Here is a 22,718-nt window from a genome sequence, read left to right as displayed (position 1 = left end):
CGCTACAGTGAAAACAAGTGTTTCTTTTGTCCCGCTGCTAATGTGGTGACTTTCTGTGTGTTGCAGCATTTATTAAAACATGTTTATGTCATATTATACCAACAGAATATGGCAAGAGTGAGGGTCAGAAAGACAGACAGAGGTCTGATTCAGCCAGATGTTTATGAGAGGGCGTTTAAAGCTTAAGTCACATTTAAATCAGCTGATTTCTGTCACCGTTTTTTTTTTTCACTCAATCTGTTTCCATTTACCCTAGTCACATTTAGGTTTTAGCCATACCTTAGCTTTTCCACCTCCACCTATGAATTTGCAGGGTTTCCATCCAGATGTTTTTATGCACATTTTAAATTTATGCATAAAAACAGCTGGATGGAAACATGACTATTGTTACATTATGTTGAGAATTTATATTATGCTAATTTAAGTTATTTTAATTTTAATTTCATTTTCATATTTTTCATGTTGAAAAAAAAAAAAAACATTTTATAAAATGGATTGACACTGCCAATAAAAAAAAATCTAAACAATTCAAGTTTGTACTGTTGGGTTACTTTTGAAACATTTGATGAAACTGAAAAATGAAATGAAAATGTAAATTAACAATTTTTTTTTGCAAAGATAAAGGCCAAAATATGTTTGTAGTTACATTATAGGCTAACAAGGTCATACTCGGGTATATTTAGGCTATTAAAAAAAAAAACAAATAAAACAAGAGTAACACAACAAATCTAGCTTGTATATTGTTGTGTTACTTTTGACCCACCTGTGTGTTACTTTCTTCTCAACTGAAGGGGTCGAAAGTAACATGAGCAGTCTTAAGTTCAAAGTGAAATTATACTGAAGTCGTTCAAAATAGTATTGATAGACCACAGTTGTGAGTGACTGACCATGGCAAAAATATATCTCTGTCTAAAATATCATCTTTTAAAATTATGTTTTTCTGAAAAATTTTACTTTCGCCCCTGCTCTCCCCCTACCTTTCTGGAGGTCGCCGGGTTGCTGTCGGCCTCTGCACTCCCATTGGTAGTCACTGCTCGAATTTCATCACTGTGGTATCTTTTGCTTGGTCACTGGAAATCGCCAAACTCTCCTTTAAATTAAATAATATCATGTTGCATTGTTGAATCGCAATGTGAACGCTCATTACGTCAATCCGATTTTAAAATGGCTGCGAATGAAATCAACCCATTGGCTGGAACTCCCTCAAGAAACCAAAACAAAAGGAGGGGCGGGGTTTCAAGGTTTTAAACATTTATGTAAAATCTTTTTTAGACGTTTATAAATATTGTAACTCGGGGCTAATATCGTACATGACTTTTCATTGTGCTTCAACGCCTAAAAGTAGCATAAAAAATAGTCTAGTCGATCCTCATGAGTAGCCTATTGAACGACATAATTCGCACATTGCCGTTGGCTAGTTGTAGCGTATGAGTTGCGCATTCATTTACGCGCAAAATGTATAGGCTACTTTTTGTGAGAATCACAGGACTTAATATTGATTGACACATTCTGCTCTCTCTCTCCTCTTAATTCTTTTGCTGCTTCCTTCCATGTGCCCATACTTGGGGTCCCCTCCTCCTCTCTCATCATTACGCATTCAGTCTCACTCAGCGCTCCGTTCAACCGCAGCTCATTGCGATCCAGGCGCTCCACGCTCCCGAGTGCTCAAGAACGCCGTTGTTTAGGATAATATATATTAGTAGACAAAACACAGTAGTGTTTATTGGAATGCCACACTTGATAAGATAGAAATCTCCATATTCAATCATTTGCATACTTCAAAACCTCTATAGACTCATTGTGGCGTTGAAGTATCATCAAACATGATCATCTCGGATGGCGGTGATGTTTTTGATGGAGATATGCGTCCTGACACTTCATGACAAAAGACACCCAACTCTGTCTTTCAGCGTCCGTTCAGCCGTGGCAAAGAAGAGGAGAGAAGAGAAGAGCGCAGGATGAAAAGCACTGGCTTACTACTGGGTTACTTTTTGATGAAAGTTCTTGTGTGCGACGCGGAAGGCGAACCTGGGAAGAACCTGGATGGTCTGGTGACAGCGTCAGGGTCTAACGACTCTAGAGAAGGGGAAAACGGTCTCTCTGAGACCCCTCACACGGACAGGTGTCGGGGCTATTATGATGTGATGGGTCACTGGGATCCTCCGTTCGTGTGTCGGACGGGTAGTTACCTGTACTGCTGCGGGACCTGTGGCTTCAGGTTCTGCTGCGAGTTTAAAAACTCCAGGTTAGATCAGACCACTTGCAAAAACTACGACACCCCGCCGTGGTCCATGACGGGCAGACCACCGCCGAAGATGATGGACCAACACGATCCGACTAAGGATAAAGCGAATTTGATTGTGTATATCATATGCGGAGTAGTTGCTATCATGGCGCTGGTTGGGATATTCACCAAACTTGGCTTGGAGAAGGCGCATCGACCTCACAGAGAGAACATGTCCAGGTAAGAGAGGTTGAATAGCCTAAGTTCAAGTTCAAACGCTGTTGCTTATTGTCTGGGTGGTTGTTGTGGAGCTGCGCAGTTTAGAGACGGAGAAAATCAAATGGGATTTCAAAAATCTAATTCTTCCAAAAGCAAATTAGGCCTGAGCTGTCTTTTACATATTAATACACTCTGACTGCATATCAATAATCATTTTTAGATATCCTTTGTAATATTTATAAACTGTTGTAAATTGTAAGCTGTATAGTTGTGAAGCAGATAAGTTTATTCCATAGGAAATAAAGGAAATCAAATGGGATTTAACAATTTAATTAATAAAGGGTAATATGCAATCTACATTTTCCAGCTTTACATTGATGCATTCGTGTCTTGTCCTTTTTTAAGAAGTTGTAAGTTGCTTGTGTTGTTTTGGAGTGGAGCAGTTTACACCATGGGAAATAAAAATACAAATGAGAGCTTATTACCTCAACTGTTTCTTGTAGACAACAATGATATTAAACAGAGAGAAAATTGAGAGTTGTTTACACAAGTCACTTGCTTGTTTCAACTTAAGAGTTTCAGAAGAGATCTGACACAATCACAAACTGTTCCAAAATCTGCAATCAAATGTCCTACATTTGTCCTAAAGAAGGCACAAAGGGTCTAAAGAAGGTCTAAAGAAGCACCCCCAGTGACAGCTTTTTGTATACCTTTTCTCATAGAGTGTAGATTTCATTGTGAACTCAAATATTTATCACACTCTTCCTAAATTATCAGAGCTTTTTAATTAATTCATTTGATTAACTCAACAATCGGACTGTAAGTCAATAATTACCTCAGTTGTGTCTGTTTTTATTTTCTCCTAAGGAGATTTTATAAGTTGATATCAATAATGAAATATAATGCTTATGCCTTCAATGAGCAAACCTCTAAGGATGACAGTTTTTCTCTGGGATGTCATTCGGCATAGCTCAAGGATTACACTGACAAAACTCTATCTCTCACCATGACTTTGTGCTTTTTCCTGAAGACACAGCATAAAGTGTTGATAATCAGAGAGAGCTGAAAGCAGGTGTACTACAAAATATACTGACTAGCATTCAGGTCTAATTCATCTGTTGATCAGCAAACATTCATCAACATCTCTGTAAGTCTCTAATTATCTCCATGGTGAAGCACAGATTTTGTCTGAAAAAGCGTCTACTCCAAACAAACAAACACACACATAGACGCTTACTCATCTAAACATCAGTAGAGTGGTGTCCGTGACATTAGTAGGATAATGGACACTGATCTGTGTCTAATGATACTAATATTTCAAGGACATTCTATTTGTACACTGACCTTTCATTTTATCTTTCACTCTATTTAGGCGTGAACACAATAAAAACTCACATGGGCCATAGTATCCTATCCACCTCCCACAACCAGTCATTTACACCATTTTAATTGAGTGCCTTTTGAATATGTCACCATACTGACTTGCACAATTTTAATGATTTTTCATAATGGTTTAATGTATCTCCACAAAAAGTAATTATTATTATTAATATATATATATATTTTTTTTTACCATTTCAAAGCATGATGTGAATTAATCTATTAGTTTTATGTACATGAGGTTGTTTGAAGACCCCAGGAAACCCAAATGGGAATTTCGTAGCTTTTAAATCATGTCAAGTCTGTTAGGTCTAGCATATGCTACTATACTCTTAAACGCTGAGTAAAGCTGTCTTTTAGCAGATATACACAATTTAAATATTTATTTTCACAGAACACAGACTTAAAGGGATAGTTCACACAAAAATAAAAATACGCAGCACGTTTGAGCTCAAGCAAGAACCAATGAGGTTCATTCTCATGTTAGCTTCAGCAAGAACCAATGAGGTTCATTCTCATGTTAGCTTTAGCAAGAACCAATGAGGTTCATTCTCGTGTTACGCAGCACGTTTGAGCTTCAGCAAGAACCAATGAGGTTCATTCTCGTGTTACGCAGCACGTTTGAGCTTCAGCAAGAACCAATGAGGTTCATTCTCGTGTTACGCAGCACGTTTGAGCTTCAGCAAGAACCAATGAGGTTCATTCTCGTGTTACGCAGCACGTTTGAGCTTCAGCAAGAACCAGTGAGGTTCATTCTCGTGTTACGCAGCACGTTTGAGCTTCAGCAAGAACCAATGAGGTTCATTCTCGTGTTACGCAGCACGTTTGAGCTTCAGCAAGAACCAATGAGGTTCATTCTCATGTTAGCTTCAGCAAGAACCAATGAGGTTCATTCTTGTGTTACGCAGCACGTTTGAGCTTCAGCAAGAACCAATGAGGTTCATTCTCGTGTTACGCAGCACGTTTGAGCTTCTGTAAGAACCAATGAGGTTCATTCTCGTGTTACGCAGCACGTTTGAGCTTCAGCAAGAACCAATGAGGTTCATTCTCGTGTTACGCAGCACGTTTGAGCTTCAGCAAGAACCAATGAGGTTCATTCTCGTGTTACGCAGCACGTTTGAGCTTCAGCAAGAACCAATGAGGTTCATTCTCGTGTTACGCAGCACGTTTGAGCTTCAGCAAGAACCAATGAGGTTCATTCTCGTGTTACGCAGCACGTTTGAGCTTCAGCAAGAACCAATGAGGTTCATTCTTGTGTTACGCAGCACGTTTGAGCTTCAGCAAGAACCAATGAGGTTCATTCTCGTGTTACGCAGCACGTTTGAGCTTCTGTAAGAACCAATGAGGTTCATTCTCGTGTTACGCAGCACGTTTGAGCTTCAGCAAGAACCAATGAGGTTCATTCTCGTGTTACGCAGCACGTTTGAGCTTCAGCAAGAACCAATGAGGTTCATTCTCGTGTTACGCAGCACGTTTGAGCTTCAGCAAGAACCAATGAGGTTCATTCTCGTGTTACGCAGCACGTTTGAGCTTCCCCATACACAAAATAAATATATTTTCAGGATATATTTTGGAATATATGCAAATATTTGAAATTGGCCCAATAAATATATTTCATATTTATATTTCATATATTTTTGTTATATTTCAGAATATATTTCAATGTATTTTTTTCTGTATGGGTCCCTAAAAGTGTCAAAAATATATGTGGCATATATTCCAAATACATTGAAATATATTCTGCAATATAACAAAAATATATGAAATATAAGTATGAAATATATTTATTGGGCCAATTTCAAATATTTGCATATATTCCAAAATATATCCTGAAAATATATTTCAAATATATTTCTTTTGTGTATGGGTCAGCAAGAACCATTGAGGTTCATTCTCGTGTTACGCAGCACGTTTGAGCTTCAGCAAGAACCAATGAGGTTCATTCTCGTGTTACGCAACACGTTTGAACTTCAGCAAGAACCAATGAGGTTCATTCTCGTGTTACGCAGCACGTTTGAGCTTCTCCTATGAGGTTTATTCTTGTGTGTTACGTAGCATGTTTTAACTTCTGCAATAACTAATGAGGTTAATTCTCGTGTTACGCAGCACATTACTAAACTAAACTAAACATTACTTCACAAAACTAAAACTTATTATTGGCTATTATAATTATTATTATTTTTTAAATATTTTTTTTCAAATGCGTCAACACAGGAAAGAAAACGGCTGCAAGTTATTTTATGGTGTATTTAATGTACCACACTCATTTCGGTCTAACATAACAGATCGTTGTAATCCCTCTTTGTCAATATTTATTTAAAATTTTCGGAACAAACTTTTCGATGAGGAAATGTCTGTCAAGAACAGTATAAATATCTACTGAATTGCTCTACATCAGTTTACATTTTTTTCTTTGTAAGATGAGTAAACAAAGCCTTTCTCCATAGAGCCCTGGCCCAGGTGATGCGCCAGACAGCTCCAGGAGAACACGTGGAGAGGGAGGAGAGTTTGGCAGTGCATGGACAACACTACGAGAACATGCAGGCCAGAGCAACAGGAAACAACCTGCGTAAGTAAATCTGTTCCTTACCATCAGAGCTCATGCACAACAGGTCGAATCCATGTCACTTAAAGCTCAGTTTAGCTCATTCTGGAAAACACTCTCCGCTGTGACAATCCAATAGTAGCAGATGCATCTTCTTCACCCCAGAGAAGCAGCTGTGAGGTCCTATGGCTATTCATCAGTAAATATCTTTGCCTGCTTGATTTGACTCCTACTGAGAACAGGGGAAGTAGTTAGAGAAGCCCATTTTTGTCATGTCCGGTGGGCTGCAGTAGCACTTGTGTGCGTCTATAGTGATCATTTAACATGCTAAGATAGTAATTACCACAGGCTAAGTGGCTGACTAACACACAGAAAGAACACACACTCTCTCTCTCACACACACAACTCTATCTCCCTCTCTCTCTTTTCACCTCACTCATGCTGTTATTTTATGCAAATAATACAAATGTGCAGGAAAATATGATAACTAGCGAATTATCACCTTAAAATATCCAGTTTACTTTGGCAAGTGTGCTAAGTTCTTTTATAAAATTGATAGTTCTGGTCCTGGGTCCTGATTGATCAATACAACAAATATAAAACATATAGTTTTGCTGATTGGTCAATACAGAATATTATCAAATTGATATTTTTGGACCTGGATGCTGCTTGGTCAATAAGAAATATTATAAAACAGATAGTTCTGGTCCTGGATGCTGATTGGTCAATACAATATAAAATGCGTAGTTCTGGTCCTGGCTTCTGATTGTTCAATACGAAGTCCAAAACATGATATAGTAACAGCTATTATGTGAAACAGCTGATCACCATATCAAAGCTCTTATTATTTAGCAGATTATTTTTGTTGCATTGCAACACTCTATTTTGTCAGGGACTGTACCGTAAGGATGGCACTGAAAGATTTTGCATAGTAAAATAACGAAAATGGGTGTTCTTGATATTTTTAATATGTAGAAACCATTTATTAAAGTAATAAGGCATTCGAGGCTGTACTGTATTGTGAATATGGTCACTACTGTATTCATTATCTAGCAAGGCATCTCATACTGTATCTAATTGCTGAAATACAACTTCCCTTAATTTAGCTGAGGCAAAAAATATTAAACAGCGCCTTTCAAGTCGATGTAAATATGCAATTTGCAAAAAGATATTTGTGATGAAAAACAATCACAGTGAAGTTTCCTCCGTAAATAATGGTTAAAATGAAATATTACAAGATAGGAAGTCTAATTCAATAAACTTCAGCCCGCAGACAGCGCTGATTTACTAACATTGTCTCGTGGCATGTCACAGTGTTGCCATGGTGCTGACGGATTCCCAATCGGTGTCCCAGTTGTCTTCCGGATGTTTAGATCAATATGCCTCGCGTCGAGTCAAACAGTCACACTTTATTTGATAGCCTCCTAATGAAAGTCAGAAAAGCAGTTGTAGCAGATGTCGTATGCTCTTTTTATAGCCCGTGTGTTTCACGCAAATGCTCCGACGTGCCTGGTAAGATATGTTTATGTATCTTAATTGCTGAACAAAGTCTGGTTGGCTTTTATTTCACCACATTGTAATTCAATGGCCTGACAGCTGTTGCTTTAACAGTGGACAGGGAGAGTAATTCTAAATCTGAATTTTGATGGAAGTGAAAAGCTCTTTGTTGATTTTCGGCTGTTATCACAATACAGAATGCACACTTGATTTTTCCCATTGGTCTCTGCTCATTCTCTGAGATTGAAGAAAGGGATTTCGTGGAAAGGAAACAAACCGAGCACTTATAGATAGCTGTCAGCTCTGAAAAAGAGAGCGAGCGAGAGTGAAATCTGTAGTGCACACCCATGTTTTTTCTGCAACAACACTTGAGAGGCAATGGGGAGTGTATGTTAACAGGCTGGCTGAGTGATTGAGCTTTCTGCTGAAAGTGCAACAGAGCACAGCGAAGCGACATGCAGGTGCTGCTCCTCTAAAGAGCTGTCTCTACGAACGCTGGGGAGAAAGAACGTTATGAGAGAAGGGCCGTCTGCAGGGAACTCAAAACTTCTCGCTGAACAAAGCAGGGAAAACATGCAAACCTCTGGCTTGAGGCCTCAAGGCTCTGCGGCCACAAACCCATTAAAGTGTTTACTTGAGGAGTGCTGACCGGTGCCACACTGGGACCAGGGGTTGGCTTGGCCTTGTTGTGTGAAACAAGGTTAGACTCAAAAAGTAAAGCATTGAAAATTCGAGAACCATGTCATTCATGAAAGGTGAGAAGAGTGAAGATAGTTACAGTTAATATACAGTTTTACAGTTTTTATTAAACTTTTACAGTTATTACAGTTTAAGCAGTGACGTGCAGAGGTGTTCTGAAATGAGAGGGCAAAATCCTCACAGTTTTTATTTATTATTAATAATTATTAAATGAAAAAAAAAAACATTATAAATAAAATGTAATTATTTAATTAATCATTAAATGATTAAATGAAAAAAAAAAAATTACATTATAAATAAAATGTAAAATTACACTTAATGTTGTCACATTTTCCTGGGTTAAATAAACATTATATAAATCAAACACATTTCTATTTTGTATTTTTATATTACCAATGCTTTTAATGTTCTATTTATTAAAACCAAGTATAAATCTCATCAAGTTAGTTTCTTTAAGCAGTTTTACATTCATTGCAAAATAGTGTCTAAAGGCAGTAATAATTTAAACAACACATTTTATTTGTGAAATGATGTCGAGCTGTACTTTTTAATAGTCAACTTGTTTTCAGATCATCAGTCTGTCACAGACATGAAGATGTCACATTTTAGTATCTTATTTGTAATATTTGTGTTGTAATATATTTGCATATAATATTTTCTCATCCGATTTTTTTGAGGAGCCTCTGCCTCCTCATCGGAAACACCCCTGAGTTTAAGATGATTGTTTTCTGCTTTAAAATACTATAAAATGTAATTTGTTCCTGTGATGTTAAAGCTGAATTTTCAGCATCATTACTCCAGTCTTCAGTGTCACATGATCCTTCAGAAATAATTCTAATATGACGATTTGGTGCTCAAGTAACATTTCTTATTATTACCAATGTTGGAAACAGTTGCTACAGTATATATTTTTGTGGAAACTGTGATACATTTCTTTCAGGATTCTTTGATGAATAGAAAGTTTAAAAGAACAGCATTTATTTAAAATATAAACATTTTGTTTTATTATAAATACATTTTCTGTCACTTTTGATCAATTTAATGTTTAAATGTTTAAACTTTTTATACATTTTTTGACTTTTTTGTCATTATTCAACCATCTTTATCTCAAGTCAGGCCAACAAACAATATTTTCCGCTAGATTATGCTAATGTCCATAACCATTCTAAAATGACTACGGCGTATTTGCACTTAATCATGAAAATATGTTCAATAATGTCTTTTAAATTACATTTTGCAAATCAATATTGAGTTAAAATGGTAAAAGTAAATATTCCCTAATCGTTTTTGTCTTCAGTTAGCAAGCTAATACCTTAGCCTACCAGCTTGGCAGCACAGTGCTGTCTGGTTAAGAAAACCAGAAAATCAAAACCTCTTTTGATTAGGATCACAATGGTGCAACATTTTTGCTATCAATGGAGAAAGATGCTTTTTTTTTTACACATAATGTTTTAGATAAACTGTCAAGCTGTGGCTAACTGACTCCCTGGTCGTTGAGGCAACTGGTTAATTTAACTGAAAGGTGGGACTTCCTTATTTGGCATATCTTTCTATGAATGGTCTCCTCCTCCTCAAACTGTCTCACTGCCAAAAATGTCCTGTCACTCTCTACTGTATCTACCTAATAAAGAGGCAAAAGCCCCAAAATATCTATGTTCCACAACAACACTTGACATTACGCTTGATATCCGTATTGACAAACCTGAGTCATCTGGTGACTGGGAAAACAGAATAAGCATGAGTAAATCGGTCACTGAAATGCAATTCATAGTCCCAATCCAGCAATCCGGGTTAACCAAGCACAAGAAACTCGGTTTGGCTTGAGTGCTTTATGTATTTACTGCCCAACCACTATACTTTTCCATTACCATACAGATCAAATTTGCACAATTAGTCTGTGAAGCACAGAGTTCTGCTGTAAAGTTCAGGCCCAAACATTTACCAGCACAAGCTGAGAGTCTGTTTTTATTTAAACAGGTGACAGCAATAATATATAATTAATTCACCCCAGAGCCAGTGTTTGTACAGCATACTTTTACTCATGAGAATCTGCTTAAACTCAGAATCCGCTGGGCAAAGAAACTATCGGTGACTCATTGCTATGCCAGTTAACCTAATCAACTCTCAGGCTTCTGTTTACACACCAGAACAGCTTACAGCAGTTTTTAGAGAGCTTATAGGACTAAATAACTGTTCGAGGTGAAATCAGCATTAAAATGAATGAAAATGCAATACCGCATGGAGTTCGTAAGACTGCAGCTGAGTTGCATAGTCATAAGCAAAAGTCATAGCTGATGAATCTGTATTATGATAATGCTGTGCCAGCTCTGTGCTTAGAGTAGAGAAACACAACAGAAGAAATCTTTTCCTGGAGTGAATATTCCTGTCAAAAGTCCTTGAATTCAGCTGTGGTTTAGTTACACAGACAGCTTTACCTGGTTTGCTGCACAGCTTGTTTCCATGGAGATGGTGAAAGATTTTGCTGACCATTGTTGTTCTTCCCCAAGCATGGAAAAAAAATGCAACTGAAAAAATATGGCAAAATAAAACATAATAATGGGATCCGATGGCTAGAAGATTTATGCCAGATGCATAAATGTTGCAAGTGATTGCACATTTACTGTAGCAAGATGTGAAATAATGACCTGCTCATGAATTTGACCACATATCAGTCTCAATATGACAGACACTCGTCACAGTTTCATCATGTCACAAACTTTGTTTCCTAAATATTTGCCAAAAATGTGTCATTTGGAGGGCAGTGAGGAAATGGTGCTGAGCTGTGTTTTTTTTAGATACTTAAAGTCTGAGACTAGGAATGCACAATATATCACTTGCATATTGCTCATATATATATATATATATATATATATATATATATATATATATATATATAATTGCGACATTAATCACACAATTCTGACTTTTTCTCAGAATTATGAGATATAAACTCACAAATGCGAGTTATAAAGTCAGAATTGTTGGATATAGCTTAAAAGTTTATATCTTGCCATTCTCTTTTTCTCAGATTTGTGTGATATACTTTTTTTCCCCCACAATTGCAAGTTTATATCTTGCAATGTTTTTAAAAAAGTCAGAATTGTGAGATAAAAATTACGTTATTATTCATTTTTATTCCGTGGCAGAAATAAACTTGCCTAAAGATCACATTGAAAATCTGGAATTGGAAATTTTATTTAAACCTGTGAATAATCAGCCAGTTTTGGGATTTTGATTTCATAATATTTTTTTTTTGTTGTTAATTTTATCACAGAAAATGTTATGCTCATAGTTTATAATGAAGAAAACAAATCAATGAATTGCAAAAAGGAAGCATTTTAGCTAGTGATCTCACTTCTGGACTCTATATCAAAGTACCATGGTATTACCATCGTCTGACACCTTCACTACACCACAGTAATTTGTTTGTAATGCATTATTTTGAACATTGCTGAGAAATGAGTGGCCATTTAATTCTTAAAATTCTGGTGGCTGAGATATATCAGGGGATGGTTTGAGAGCTCAGCTGAAATTACTGTTATTGATTTTAATGAATTTAGGCAAGGACGGATAGAGCCTAGGCAGTCAGATCAATTATCGCATCTTAAACAGAGTTTCCTCTTCCCTCTAATGCCCCCCCCCCCCAAGAATAATTATCAGTTCATTTCCTGCCAGTCGACGTGCTGACAAGTAGGTGGCTATGTAAATCAGCGGCATCCAAGGAAGGCTGCGATGACTGGCAAGCAATGGTGTGGACTTCTCAGATCGCATAGGCTCTAAGTTAACACATTATAATTAGAAAAAAAAAACCCTGCACACCATCAAAAACAAGCAAAACATATAAATAATCCCCGATTGGAGCTGTGACATAAATCGCCCGTCTGGCTCGTCAGAGGGAGCATGGAGCTCACACTGCTAAAGCAACTGTTGAAAAGATGAGAGCTGAGAAAGGCTGCTTTTTCATCGGGCCCAAATTGGCTCTTTGAGAGCTGTGTCACAATAGGAGGTGGATTGCTTCAGACCTTCATACATCCCACCATCAGTCAAACACTCCCACGGCTTGAGCTGAAAACGGCCGTAGATGATTGTAGAGGAGCAGTTGCCCACTCCATGTTAAAGAGGTCACATCAGTGGGAATACAATTTGATCTTTTAAAATCTGTTTAAAACTAAGATGCAAAAATTACTCATTCTAAAATCTGTCAGAATCCCAAAAAATTTACATGAGACCATTTCCTATTCTGTATTCGGAAACTTGGCTTTGAAATAATGGACGATGTGTAGCACCTACAGCTCTGCATATCCTTCTGATAAAGCCAAAGAGCGGTTGGTTAGAAAAGAGTATCTTTTTGGTTTATTTCTAACAAGATCCTTGGTCATTTCAGTCTTATACTATCGGTTTGTTTGGTACAGAGCCACTCACGACATGCGGAGGAAAATATAGGTATCGTGGCCATGAATTAAGTATTTGAATTAATCCCATGACTTATTTATTGCAGATTATTATACTGTAATATACAACTATATACAGAGTGCTGCACATGGAACAGAAAACAAAAACAAAAAGATTGTTACCACATTTTATTAATTCATTATCTTGTTAAATCGCACGTCGTGTGCATAGTAACATAGTTATTTAACACAGTATAATATCCTTCATTTCAGTGCAGGTTATTTTGCCATCTTGTTACATATGATGCAGAATTTCTAAAGGGAAAAAGTAAGCAAACTAATAGGAACTAATAGAAGACAAAAAGTTGAGTGTGGGGCAGCTGAATCAATAATTCTTAATAATTTCCCATAGCTCAATAAGACTATACACACAATATTCTGTGCCAGAGCAGATTAATTATGTAGGTTTCTTATATTTCTTCTTAAAATGCTTTTTATATTTCAAGCGTAACTAAAAAAGTGAATAATCACCTATTGAACAGCTCAGTGGGCTAATTGTAGGCATATATTTTTTTTTGATTTTTGCATGGCTTTCCAAATGTGGATTATTGCTGTGTAAATTTTCCAGTATTAGTCCAAATGTATTCTGGAAGCATAATGGCACCCTACAAGAGCTGTTATTGTTATGCAAGTGCAGAGCCATCATAAACGGCATGAAAATCATTCTTCACTTTGTGTTTGAAGAACAGCACAGTTATAATGATAGAAGGGCATTCAAAGTCCAAATCAATGCAAACTTTGTCTGTAAACAAGACAGCATCATTAGAAAAAATAGCATCTTGAGAAATGGCATTTCAAAGAATGTCATTTCAAAAAGCCCATTTCACAACCATTACACATGACTCCAAACAATTAAAGGAAGGTAGTGTAAAATAAAGCAAAACAAAACAAGATATCTTTGTCTGTTATGGTCTGTCCGTGTTTTTATTTAAGCATTTCTGTCACGGTGTCAACATGCCATCCCCCTGCCGTACTGGACGACTGACAGGTGACTGTGTGTTCCTGTTCCTATCATTTGTCCATGGCACAAGCCTCCCACCGCAACTGGAGCACTTACGGTAGCATGGCCTCTTTTTACCGCAGGTGGTCAAGCAGGGGAGAAGAATTTCCTCTCAACTTAAAAACCATGTCATTGAGTGGATATCAGACCACTTCCTCTCAGTCAAAATGTAAGCCCAGTGGTGATGTACAACTCCTGAAATGGGTCAGTCCAATCTGGATTTTATGGCACCGCTGTAAGAAATGGGTCCACTTCACTTTTTTTTTTTTTATTGGTCTACATTCTTCAGTGGCAGATTTTAGTCCAGAGGGCATTTCATCTTCCAGAATTTTTGGACTGAGTGTTTGAAGCGTTTACTGAGAGAGAGAAAAAATCAGGTTATAACTATGTTTAGCATTTAGAGAGCATTCAGAACAGACAAACTGAGGAGTTTATGTATGCTGATTTTGGTCTTCAGGTTGCATGTAGTTAGTGTTTATTTACTGCGTCAATTCATTGTAGTGAGTACAAATTTACCCAGTGTGAAAGAATTCATTAAGAATTGTGTTCATATTGTCATTTAGCTGTCTTGCACTCCTGTAGTCGCCACCGCCACCTAGTGGATTGGCTGTATACGACGCAGAACGGTGCAGACACACCAACGCAGAACTATAAATGTGAACAGCCATTGTGGAGATGGTAATGGTGTAAAGGTGCAGTCACATTGGTGAAATTTTGCAACCAAAATGGTCCATTGTCTACTGTAAATAATGTAGCAATGTATAAAGCTCAGACAGAAGTAACTGGTCAACGCGGTGAATCTGTGACCAATTTGAACCCAATCTGCGTGGGAAATCTTTTGACCTCCCGAAATTCCCAAATTCGTGGACTCCTATGGAAATTACTGGATTTCGTCCGCAAAATTTTAAGTTATAATTAGTGCACAAAAGTGGCCTTAAATGGCCTTTTCTCCAAAAACAACACTAGATTTACAAATGTGTTATGCATTTTATCTTCATCATTGAAAAAAATATATATTATTGTTAAACTGTGAGCTCACCACTTCAATGATGTGAACCCAAAATTATTTGAACACTCAAGCCACACTTGAAAACGCAGTGTGATGCAAAACATCAAACCAAATAGCATCTGTAAACAAATAAACTGTAAACTCTTATCTAAATCTACAAGGCAGTTGTTTTTAGCATTTTCAAGGTATTTTGATTGCTCCATTAGTTTTATGTAGCATACTATGTCTCACATTTTGTATTCCCATGTTATGCCCTCTGGTCACTGTGGCGTGGCGCATTGAAAATCAAAAAACATGTTTCTGCTGTTATCCATTTTTTTCCAATCCCAGTCTGTCTGTCTTTCAAGGCTGCATCAGTACAATGTGAAGCCATTTTCCGCAGAGGAGCAAACAGTAGTACTAATAACTTTGGGAATATTTGAAGGTGGGTAATGGGTAATGCGGTGCCGATCTCTGTCCATTAATATTTATTGAATTTGAGGATGTGGGGATACTGAATATTTATGGATAATAACCACATGAGGCAGTGCCATACTAATGATGTGGTACAGGCAGGCATGAATTTTGGAGAATTTAATTTGTTTGCAACGCAATTCAAGAAATGCTGGTCGTTTTCAATAATTGTGGCCTGAGACTTTAAAATATTGTTGATCAACACAATATCAACCTGTCTTCTAAGCCATGGCAGAAAGTTAAGTTCAAAGATAAGCTAAAAGTTTAAGTTAAACTAAGCTAAGCTTAGTTGAGAGTTTGGAAACACTTTATTTTGATGGTCCCTTTTGAACATTCTGTTGACTATAAGTAACTTTGCAACTACATGTCAAAAGCAATCATCAGAGTATTAGTAGAGTGTCTGCTTAATATCTGCTAACTCTTTATTGTGATGGTCCCCCAACCGACATTCTGCTGACTATAAGTAACTTTGCAACTACATGTCAACTTATTCTAACCCAAACCCTACCAGTCTACTAATACTCTACTAACACTCTAATGAGAGTTAGTTGACATGTATGTGCAACATTACTTATAGTCAACTGAATGTGTTAAAGGGGCCATCAAATAAAGTGAAACCAAGAGTTTGAGTTGAGTTGAGTTGAGTTGAGTTGAGTTGAGTTGAGTTGAGTTGAGTTGAGTTGGAGGAGCTCTCTGCGGTGGACACATTGTTCTGCTGGAATACACCAAGGCAAAAGACAGGCTAAAAGTTCAAGGAGTGCCAGAAAATGAAACATGTATGCCAAGGCCGCCACAAGGCAAGATTACCAAAGAGTTGCAGAAGATATGCTCACAGTCTTATTTATATTTACTGAATACTGTATTATTTACCCTGTTTACTGGCATTTCTTTCTCTGACTGAACAGAGCACAGCACTGGCGATGAAAACCAGGGAAATAAAAACAACTTGAGGCTTGTAAGGCTAGAGTTTGAGCTCTCGTCAGCCTGTCAGACCCAAAGCAGGGAACCTTTAAAGCTTTAGGAAATAGTGTCATCTAATGTTTTTCTCAAGTATCTGAAAACAAAATAAGACATTGGGTCCTTTTTCATTTTATCAAATGTCAGATGATGTGGTGGGATGTGTGCAGTCCACATCCATGTTTGAGTCTATGAGGCATATTGGGGTCTGTGCCCATATGTGGCATACTTATCCCAAACCAATGGGCCACTGACAGCACAACATCCAAATTTCCTGGAGAGAGATGAATATGCAGACGTGGGTTTCCAAATTTAAGATGGCTGCCCACGAGTGGAGTTGTGTTGAGTGCGTAATGAGTCATGTAATGGCAGATCAGGAAAAAATCAAAGTCAGAGCTTGTCTTGTTTTCTTCTGGCATTATGTTGTTGAATCACATGATAAGCTTTTAAAAAATACCAAACAAGGAATGGAAAGGGTATTCATGCATGACAGAAAGGGCTTCTGGGAATTTAAGAAGAACCTAACAACACAGTGTAGGTGCACAAAGCCTTCATTATGATATAGTGGTGGTGAAGATTGAACCGCATTTCCACTGTTCAGCACCCAGAAAAAGCTTTTACACAGGCTTTTGTGGATTTTTTTCCAATCATGTTTTTGTCATTTCGAAAGTAAAGGCTTGCACACTGCAGACATCACGTTCTAAATCAACATTTATGTCTTGTTTCCCCAGCCTACGTATGCTTGAAACAAGATAAATTTACTTGAGATAAAAACTTTATTAGATATTAAAAACTTTTCCCCTTGTGGTGAAAATCAAGCTTTTAATGTTGTTTATATGTCTATGTGGTGTTTTTAGTATGCTTTAAGACAAACCATGTGTAAATTCATAAGTCAGCACCATTGCTGAGTATTTTCTCCCTAAAACTGCAGCGAACCAAAGACGATCTCAAAAACACGGTTTGAAATCGCTGGTGTTTCTGACGTCATAAACTACCTTGTAACCAATCACGTCAATGCGTGAACGTCAACGAGTGGATCTCTGAGCTGGTGTGAGTGAGCGGAGGCGGGGCTAATTTGCATATTCATAGAACTTCGTATACTAAATGAGGCAAGGGTGTAGAGTTACCTTTAAGCTATACAATTTTTGTGATCAAAGATGAGTTTTAGGGGTTAAATTATTGACTACAGGGGAACTTTAAGAGAGTGTATGTCAGAGAATTTAAATAGTTAATTGGCAAAAATAAATAAAATAAATAACAATAATAATTTTGAAACAATCTTTCTATCTTTGTTAGATTTAAGCTTAAAGTAAAAACAAAAAAGGGAAAAAAATTGGTACAATATTTTTTCTTTTGCAGCAAATAAAATATTAAGTTGATGCTGCCAGTAAAATGTTTCTGCTCTAAAACTTGTTATAGGGTTAAGAAACTGACAACATTTTGAAATAACTTCAAATTGGTTTTATTGTTTACTCCCCCTTATGTCGTTACAAACCTGTATGATTTCTTTTTTCTGTGGAACATGAAAAAACATATTTTTATTTATCCATACAATGGAAGTCAGTAGTTACCAAAACTGTTTGGTTACCAACATTCTTCAAAATATCTTCTTTTGTGTTTCACAGAAGAAAGAAAGCCATTGAAATGTTGAGTTTTGGAATGATATGCAAATGATGATAGTATTTAAATTTTTGGGTGATTATTTTTTTTATTTTTTATTTTTTTGTAGCATTTTTGTCTGGTTTTCCAGTAAAAATATCGAAACATGCTTAAGATAAATTTAACAACTGTTTTTAGGCTAATACGTATAAAAAATAAATAAAAAACTTTTACACAGTTGTGCTTACGTAAAATTCTTATTATTTTTAAAGATATTTTTACCGAAAAGCAAGTCATAAATACTGATTAAGCTGATACTGCCAGTAAAAAAGTTTCTGCTCTGGAAAAAAAATTTCGGTTTATTTTAAGGCAGACAGTTAGCCTGCCATCAGTAACAGGAGATGCTGAAGGTCATAACACACCTGAAATTAGAAGGACCACAGGCAGACACCAGCCAGCCTTTCAAATGTTCCATACATACACATACCATAGCAAGATATCCACATCCTTTCATGTGAAAGGCGGGTGTAGTGGAAATATGATAAATCCATTATTTCCGTTCCAGCTCTCAGATCGGTTCCAAAGTTTTCTTTGTGTGACAATGTCTGTGCCCTTCCCAAGTCACTATTGTGTTTAGATCCCAAAATACTCTATTGCATTTTTAATGAGGCCTTGCAAACTATCTGTGTCTGTTTTTGACTCACTTTGGCTCATTTGAGCAGGTCTTTTTGTGTCCTTCTACTTTAAAGGGATAGTTGACTGAAAAATAAAAATTCTGATATCATTAACTCACCCTTACAAACCCTATAAAGGATCATTTTCCCTTTTTAATGACATTGCAATTAATAGGCATTAGAGGTTTCAAAAAGGACATAAAAAGCTATTTTTCATTGCACTCGGCCAACCTTATTATTGATAACATTTTGTTAGAAAGATATGAGCTAAGAATCTCAATTATTGGTGTCTTACAGCTACAGAGGATGTTTCCGATATGTCAAATGTGTCTCTTCATCCTATTTAGTTAAGACTGTTTTTTATCAGACACAACATGTACTTTCATGCCCCTCTCTGATGTAATTAGCTTGGCACTGATATCTGTTTTTGACCAGTGGGAAATAAGGCTGTAATTAGCCCAATTTCTGTATTCATTATCTCTTTTTATCATTGAGATACAGCATTAAGTGGGCTCCTTCAAACTAAAACTTGAGACCACAAATACTGGATTTGGATTTTTTTTTTTTTTTAATTTAAGTTCTTTTGAACTTTAAAAAACCCCTCCTGTTTGTGCTGTGTGATGTACTTTAAGTACATCCCAGATGCAAAATTAAAGGAGGAATTAAAATATGGCATAAATTCATAAATTCAAAGAATGCAGAACTTGTGTGTGCAGTTGCAATGTAGAATAATTTAAGTGGCTATTTATGTCCAAAAACCTGTGATCTAAAGATGTTTTTGGTAATATTAGATGTATTATTTATTGGAGAAATGCAGGTATATTGATTATTGTTTTCTTCGTGAAAAATTCAGCACAGGTCTTACTAACATATCTCCTTGGACCAATGTTTCTCTTATTGCAATATGCACCGAAGCATGTTTTTCCATTACGTATTGACAAAAATGTCTCATGCACCATACCCCCCCATACCGACCCCCCCCCCCCCCCCCCAAAAAAGCTGACCTCAGTCATTTATTAGCTATGTTAGATAAGGCTTCTGAATCACAGTCCAGGAGGGAATAGAACTGTGCATGTAACATAACTAAAACTGGCATATTCATTAAGTGCTCTCTTCAAAAATGGGCTAAATTCCAATCAGACTTCTTGGCAGAGCGAAACGATGAGAACCCAAAGCTGGGTGACATCTCACGCATAGCTGACATCTCCTCCCAGATAAACGGCCACTCACTTTTTCTTCCTCTCTCTCTCTCTGAAACGCTCACAAATTATAGCAATTTCTGTCAGTCCAGCATTTATAGTTTTGTCACTTGAAAATCAATTTTTTTGCCAAATACAATAAGCTTTGTTTGCTATTTACTGTAGCTCCTGACCAGCCAAGGAGGTCTGTATTACCTGGAGAGAGCAATATGTTAGCATTCCCATTGAACTCCATGGCAATTGATTTGGTCATGGATGCTTAAAAACTTATTTTTGAGACAAACACCTAAGCCACAACATAACTTTCTGACTTCATATATATATATATATATATATATATATATATATATATATATATATATATATATATATATATATATATATGTTCGATATAGTATGAGTGTGTGTAGTAGGAATGTAATCTGGACGTACTACATTCATCATGTTATAATTATCATGTGACCTACCAGCGTCAGTTGTGTCGCTTCACTGCCATTCATAAATCCTCTATAAATCCATAAAGCCTCATGGGATAGTAACACGTCCATCATCTGCACACTTCAGAATCTCGCCGAAAGTAGCAGGTTATCCGGTTACTTTTTGCCTACTCTTTTATGAGTGCTGTGAATTCGGACATACTACTTTTGTCACATACTGTTTTTCACCTACTATAATATAGTAGGGAAGTATATGCGATTTCTCCTCTATTAACGAGTTTTTCTAGCAATCCCATAGAATGTAAAAAAATATGGACATAGTGTCCGTGACGTCACCTGTAGGTTTATGAAGAGCATTTTTGAAGGCTAAAGTGGGCGGAGCCGTCGCCATATTGGCAGCATGTGCGTCACTCCCGGATAAACGAAAATGGGCAAAGAGGCAGGGCGTAGGTGGAGCTAAGGTGCCTGGATGCTGAAACCACGCCCGCCTAGCTTGACGTGATCAAGTTAGCTCAGGCTAAGGAGCTAAATAATGCTATATGCTACACTGTTAAAAAAAAACGGTGAAATTTACGGTAAAAAAACGGCAGCTGTGGTTGCCAGTATTTTACCGTAAAAAATATGGTGGCAACCTTTTATGTTTTACGGGATTTAAATTTACGGGCAAAAAAACACAATGTAAAAAAAACCTGTGAAATTTACGGTAAAAAACGTCAGTTTGGTTGCCAGTATTTTACCGTAAAAAATATGGTAGCAACCTTACTTTAAAAAAAAAAAAAAAAACATCAGCAGGATTTAAATGTGTGGTAAAAAAACATCAGCTGTGGTTCCCAGTACTTTACCATAAAAAACACAGTAGGAACCTTTTAGTTTTCACAGGACAACCGTTATATTACATAAACCGATAAATGTTATTATTAAATTTCACTAAAGTATTATGGTCTGCTTTATATCTTTTTAATATACTGATAACCATCATAATAATACAGGTGGTAAAAAAGAAAAGCACACAATGATTTAAGTATACCATTAGTTTTCCACAAACTGAGACCCATGTTAACTTTAAGAAGGTGCACAGTGTCATACACATAAATACAAAACACCATCATGGTGACACACACATGACTCCAAATAATGCCATAAACATTCATTAAACAATATATGATGTACTATAAACCCCAAATGTATAAAACTGATAACAAAAACCAAGAAGAAACATAATTATTTAAATGAAATAGCATCAAATGTGAAGTGTCACACAGGGAATTCTGGGAATGTCAATTTAGAGAAACAACACAAGAAACACAAGAACTACAACTGACTTCAGCCACAGTCTTAGATGAAATCAACTGAAGAGAAAAGAAGACATTAAATCTCTGAAGATCTCAGCAGAGGAGGATTAAACAACTCCACAAACAGCATTATCAGCTTCACTTATTACTAACCAGACTGACTTTATTTCTGTCATACATCTACAGTTCTGTTTGAGAATTAACAGAGGTTTAGATGTTGATGATTTGTTTCATTTGAAGTCACCATGATGGAGATCAGTGACTGCTTTAGTTGGGCTCTTGACCCTTGACTTTCTGACATTAGTTTTTCTCTGCTTGCTGTAACTCTGTGTTTATAAGACATGCTGATTATGGCTAGGAAATCAGAGAGAAAATGAATCATGTGATGTCGGTTGTAGGGCTGGGACGGTTACCGCATTACCGCAATACCGCGGTCACGTGACGCCTACCTGAGCTTGTCTGAGCTTGTCACCGTCATCACCGCAAAAAAAAAACAAAAAACACTGGCCTTCACATGTGTTCACGTTGTGTCTAATGACATGGATTCATTGATTCTAATGACGTGGATTGTGTCTAATAACATTGCGTCTTACATGGATTCAAGGTTTTCTAAACAAACATCATCAAAAGATGGAGCAAATCTGACCTTTCGCAAGTTCCATGACACATAATAACATTCCATTCGTAGGCTATTGACTATAACCCCTGTGGCGCGTTACGGCTGCGACGCGGCTACCGGAGCTGATCTCTAGTCAATGCTTGTGTTTACACCAGCCACGACGTGGCGCGTTTCAGAAGCTTCTCTCTGCGCCGCTTCGCTAAAGATAGGCGCCTAGTCTATTTTCGACGGACGCCGCGTCCAAGCCGCACCGTAAATTAAAAAAAAAGTAAAAGCAGGACCTCAGCTTTTAATTGCACGTGCTTATTTAACACAGTTCTCTCACGTGAAGACCGCATTTGTCAACCCTCGCGGAGTCGCGGCAAGTGCACACTCACAGCACCAGAGAGGAATCTTGATGGCACTTGCGAGAAAATGGATAAGTAAGCTACATAATCAAAAATTTACAAATATTACACCATTTA

At 37.0% G+C, this 22,718-nt stretch overlaps 1 protein-coding gene across 1 annotated transcript in view; it reads left to right on the top strand.

The window, feature by feature from the left end:
- Positions 1-1,634: 1,634 nt before the first annotated feature.
- Positions 1,635-22,718, top strand: part of shisa9b (shisa family member 9b) — a 39,276-nt gene continuing 18,192 nt past the window's right edge. The window contains 3 exon segments of the mRNA XM_084125126.1: positions 1,635-1,938; positions 1,941-2,464; positions 6,271-6,392. Of these exon segments, the coding sequence (XP_083981252.1) occupies positions 1,837-1,938; positions 1,941-2,464; positions 6,271-6,392 (748 nt within the window). The 5' untranslated portion in view covers positions 1,635-1,836.

Source organism: Abramis brama (genome assembly GCF_963993115.1).
Source record: "Abramis brama genome assembly, chromosome: 1".
NCBI classification, from domain to species: Eukaryota; Metazoa; Chordata; class Actinopteri; order Cypriniformes; family Leuciscidae; genus Abramis; species Abramis brama.
Note: the sequence above shows the minus strand (reverse complement) of the source record. Positions and strands in the feature narration are given on the sequence as shown.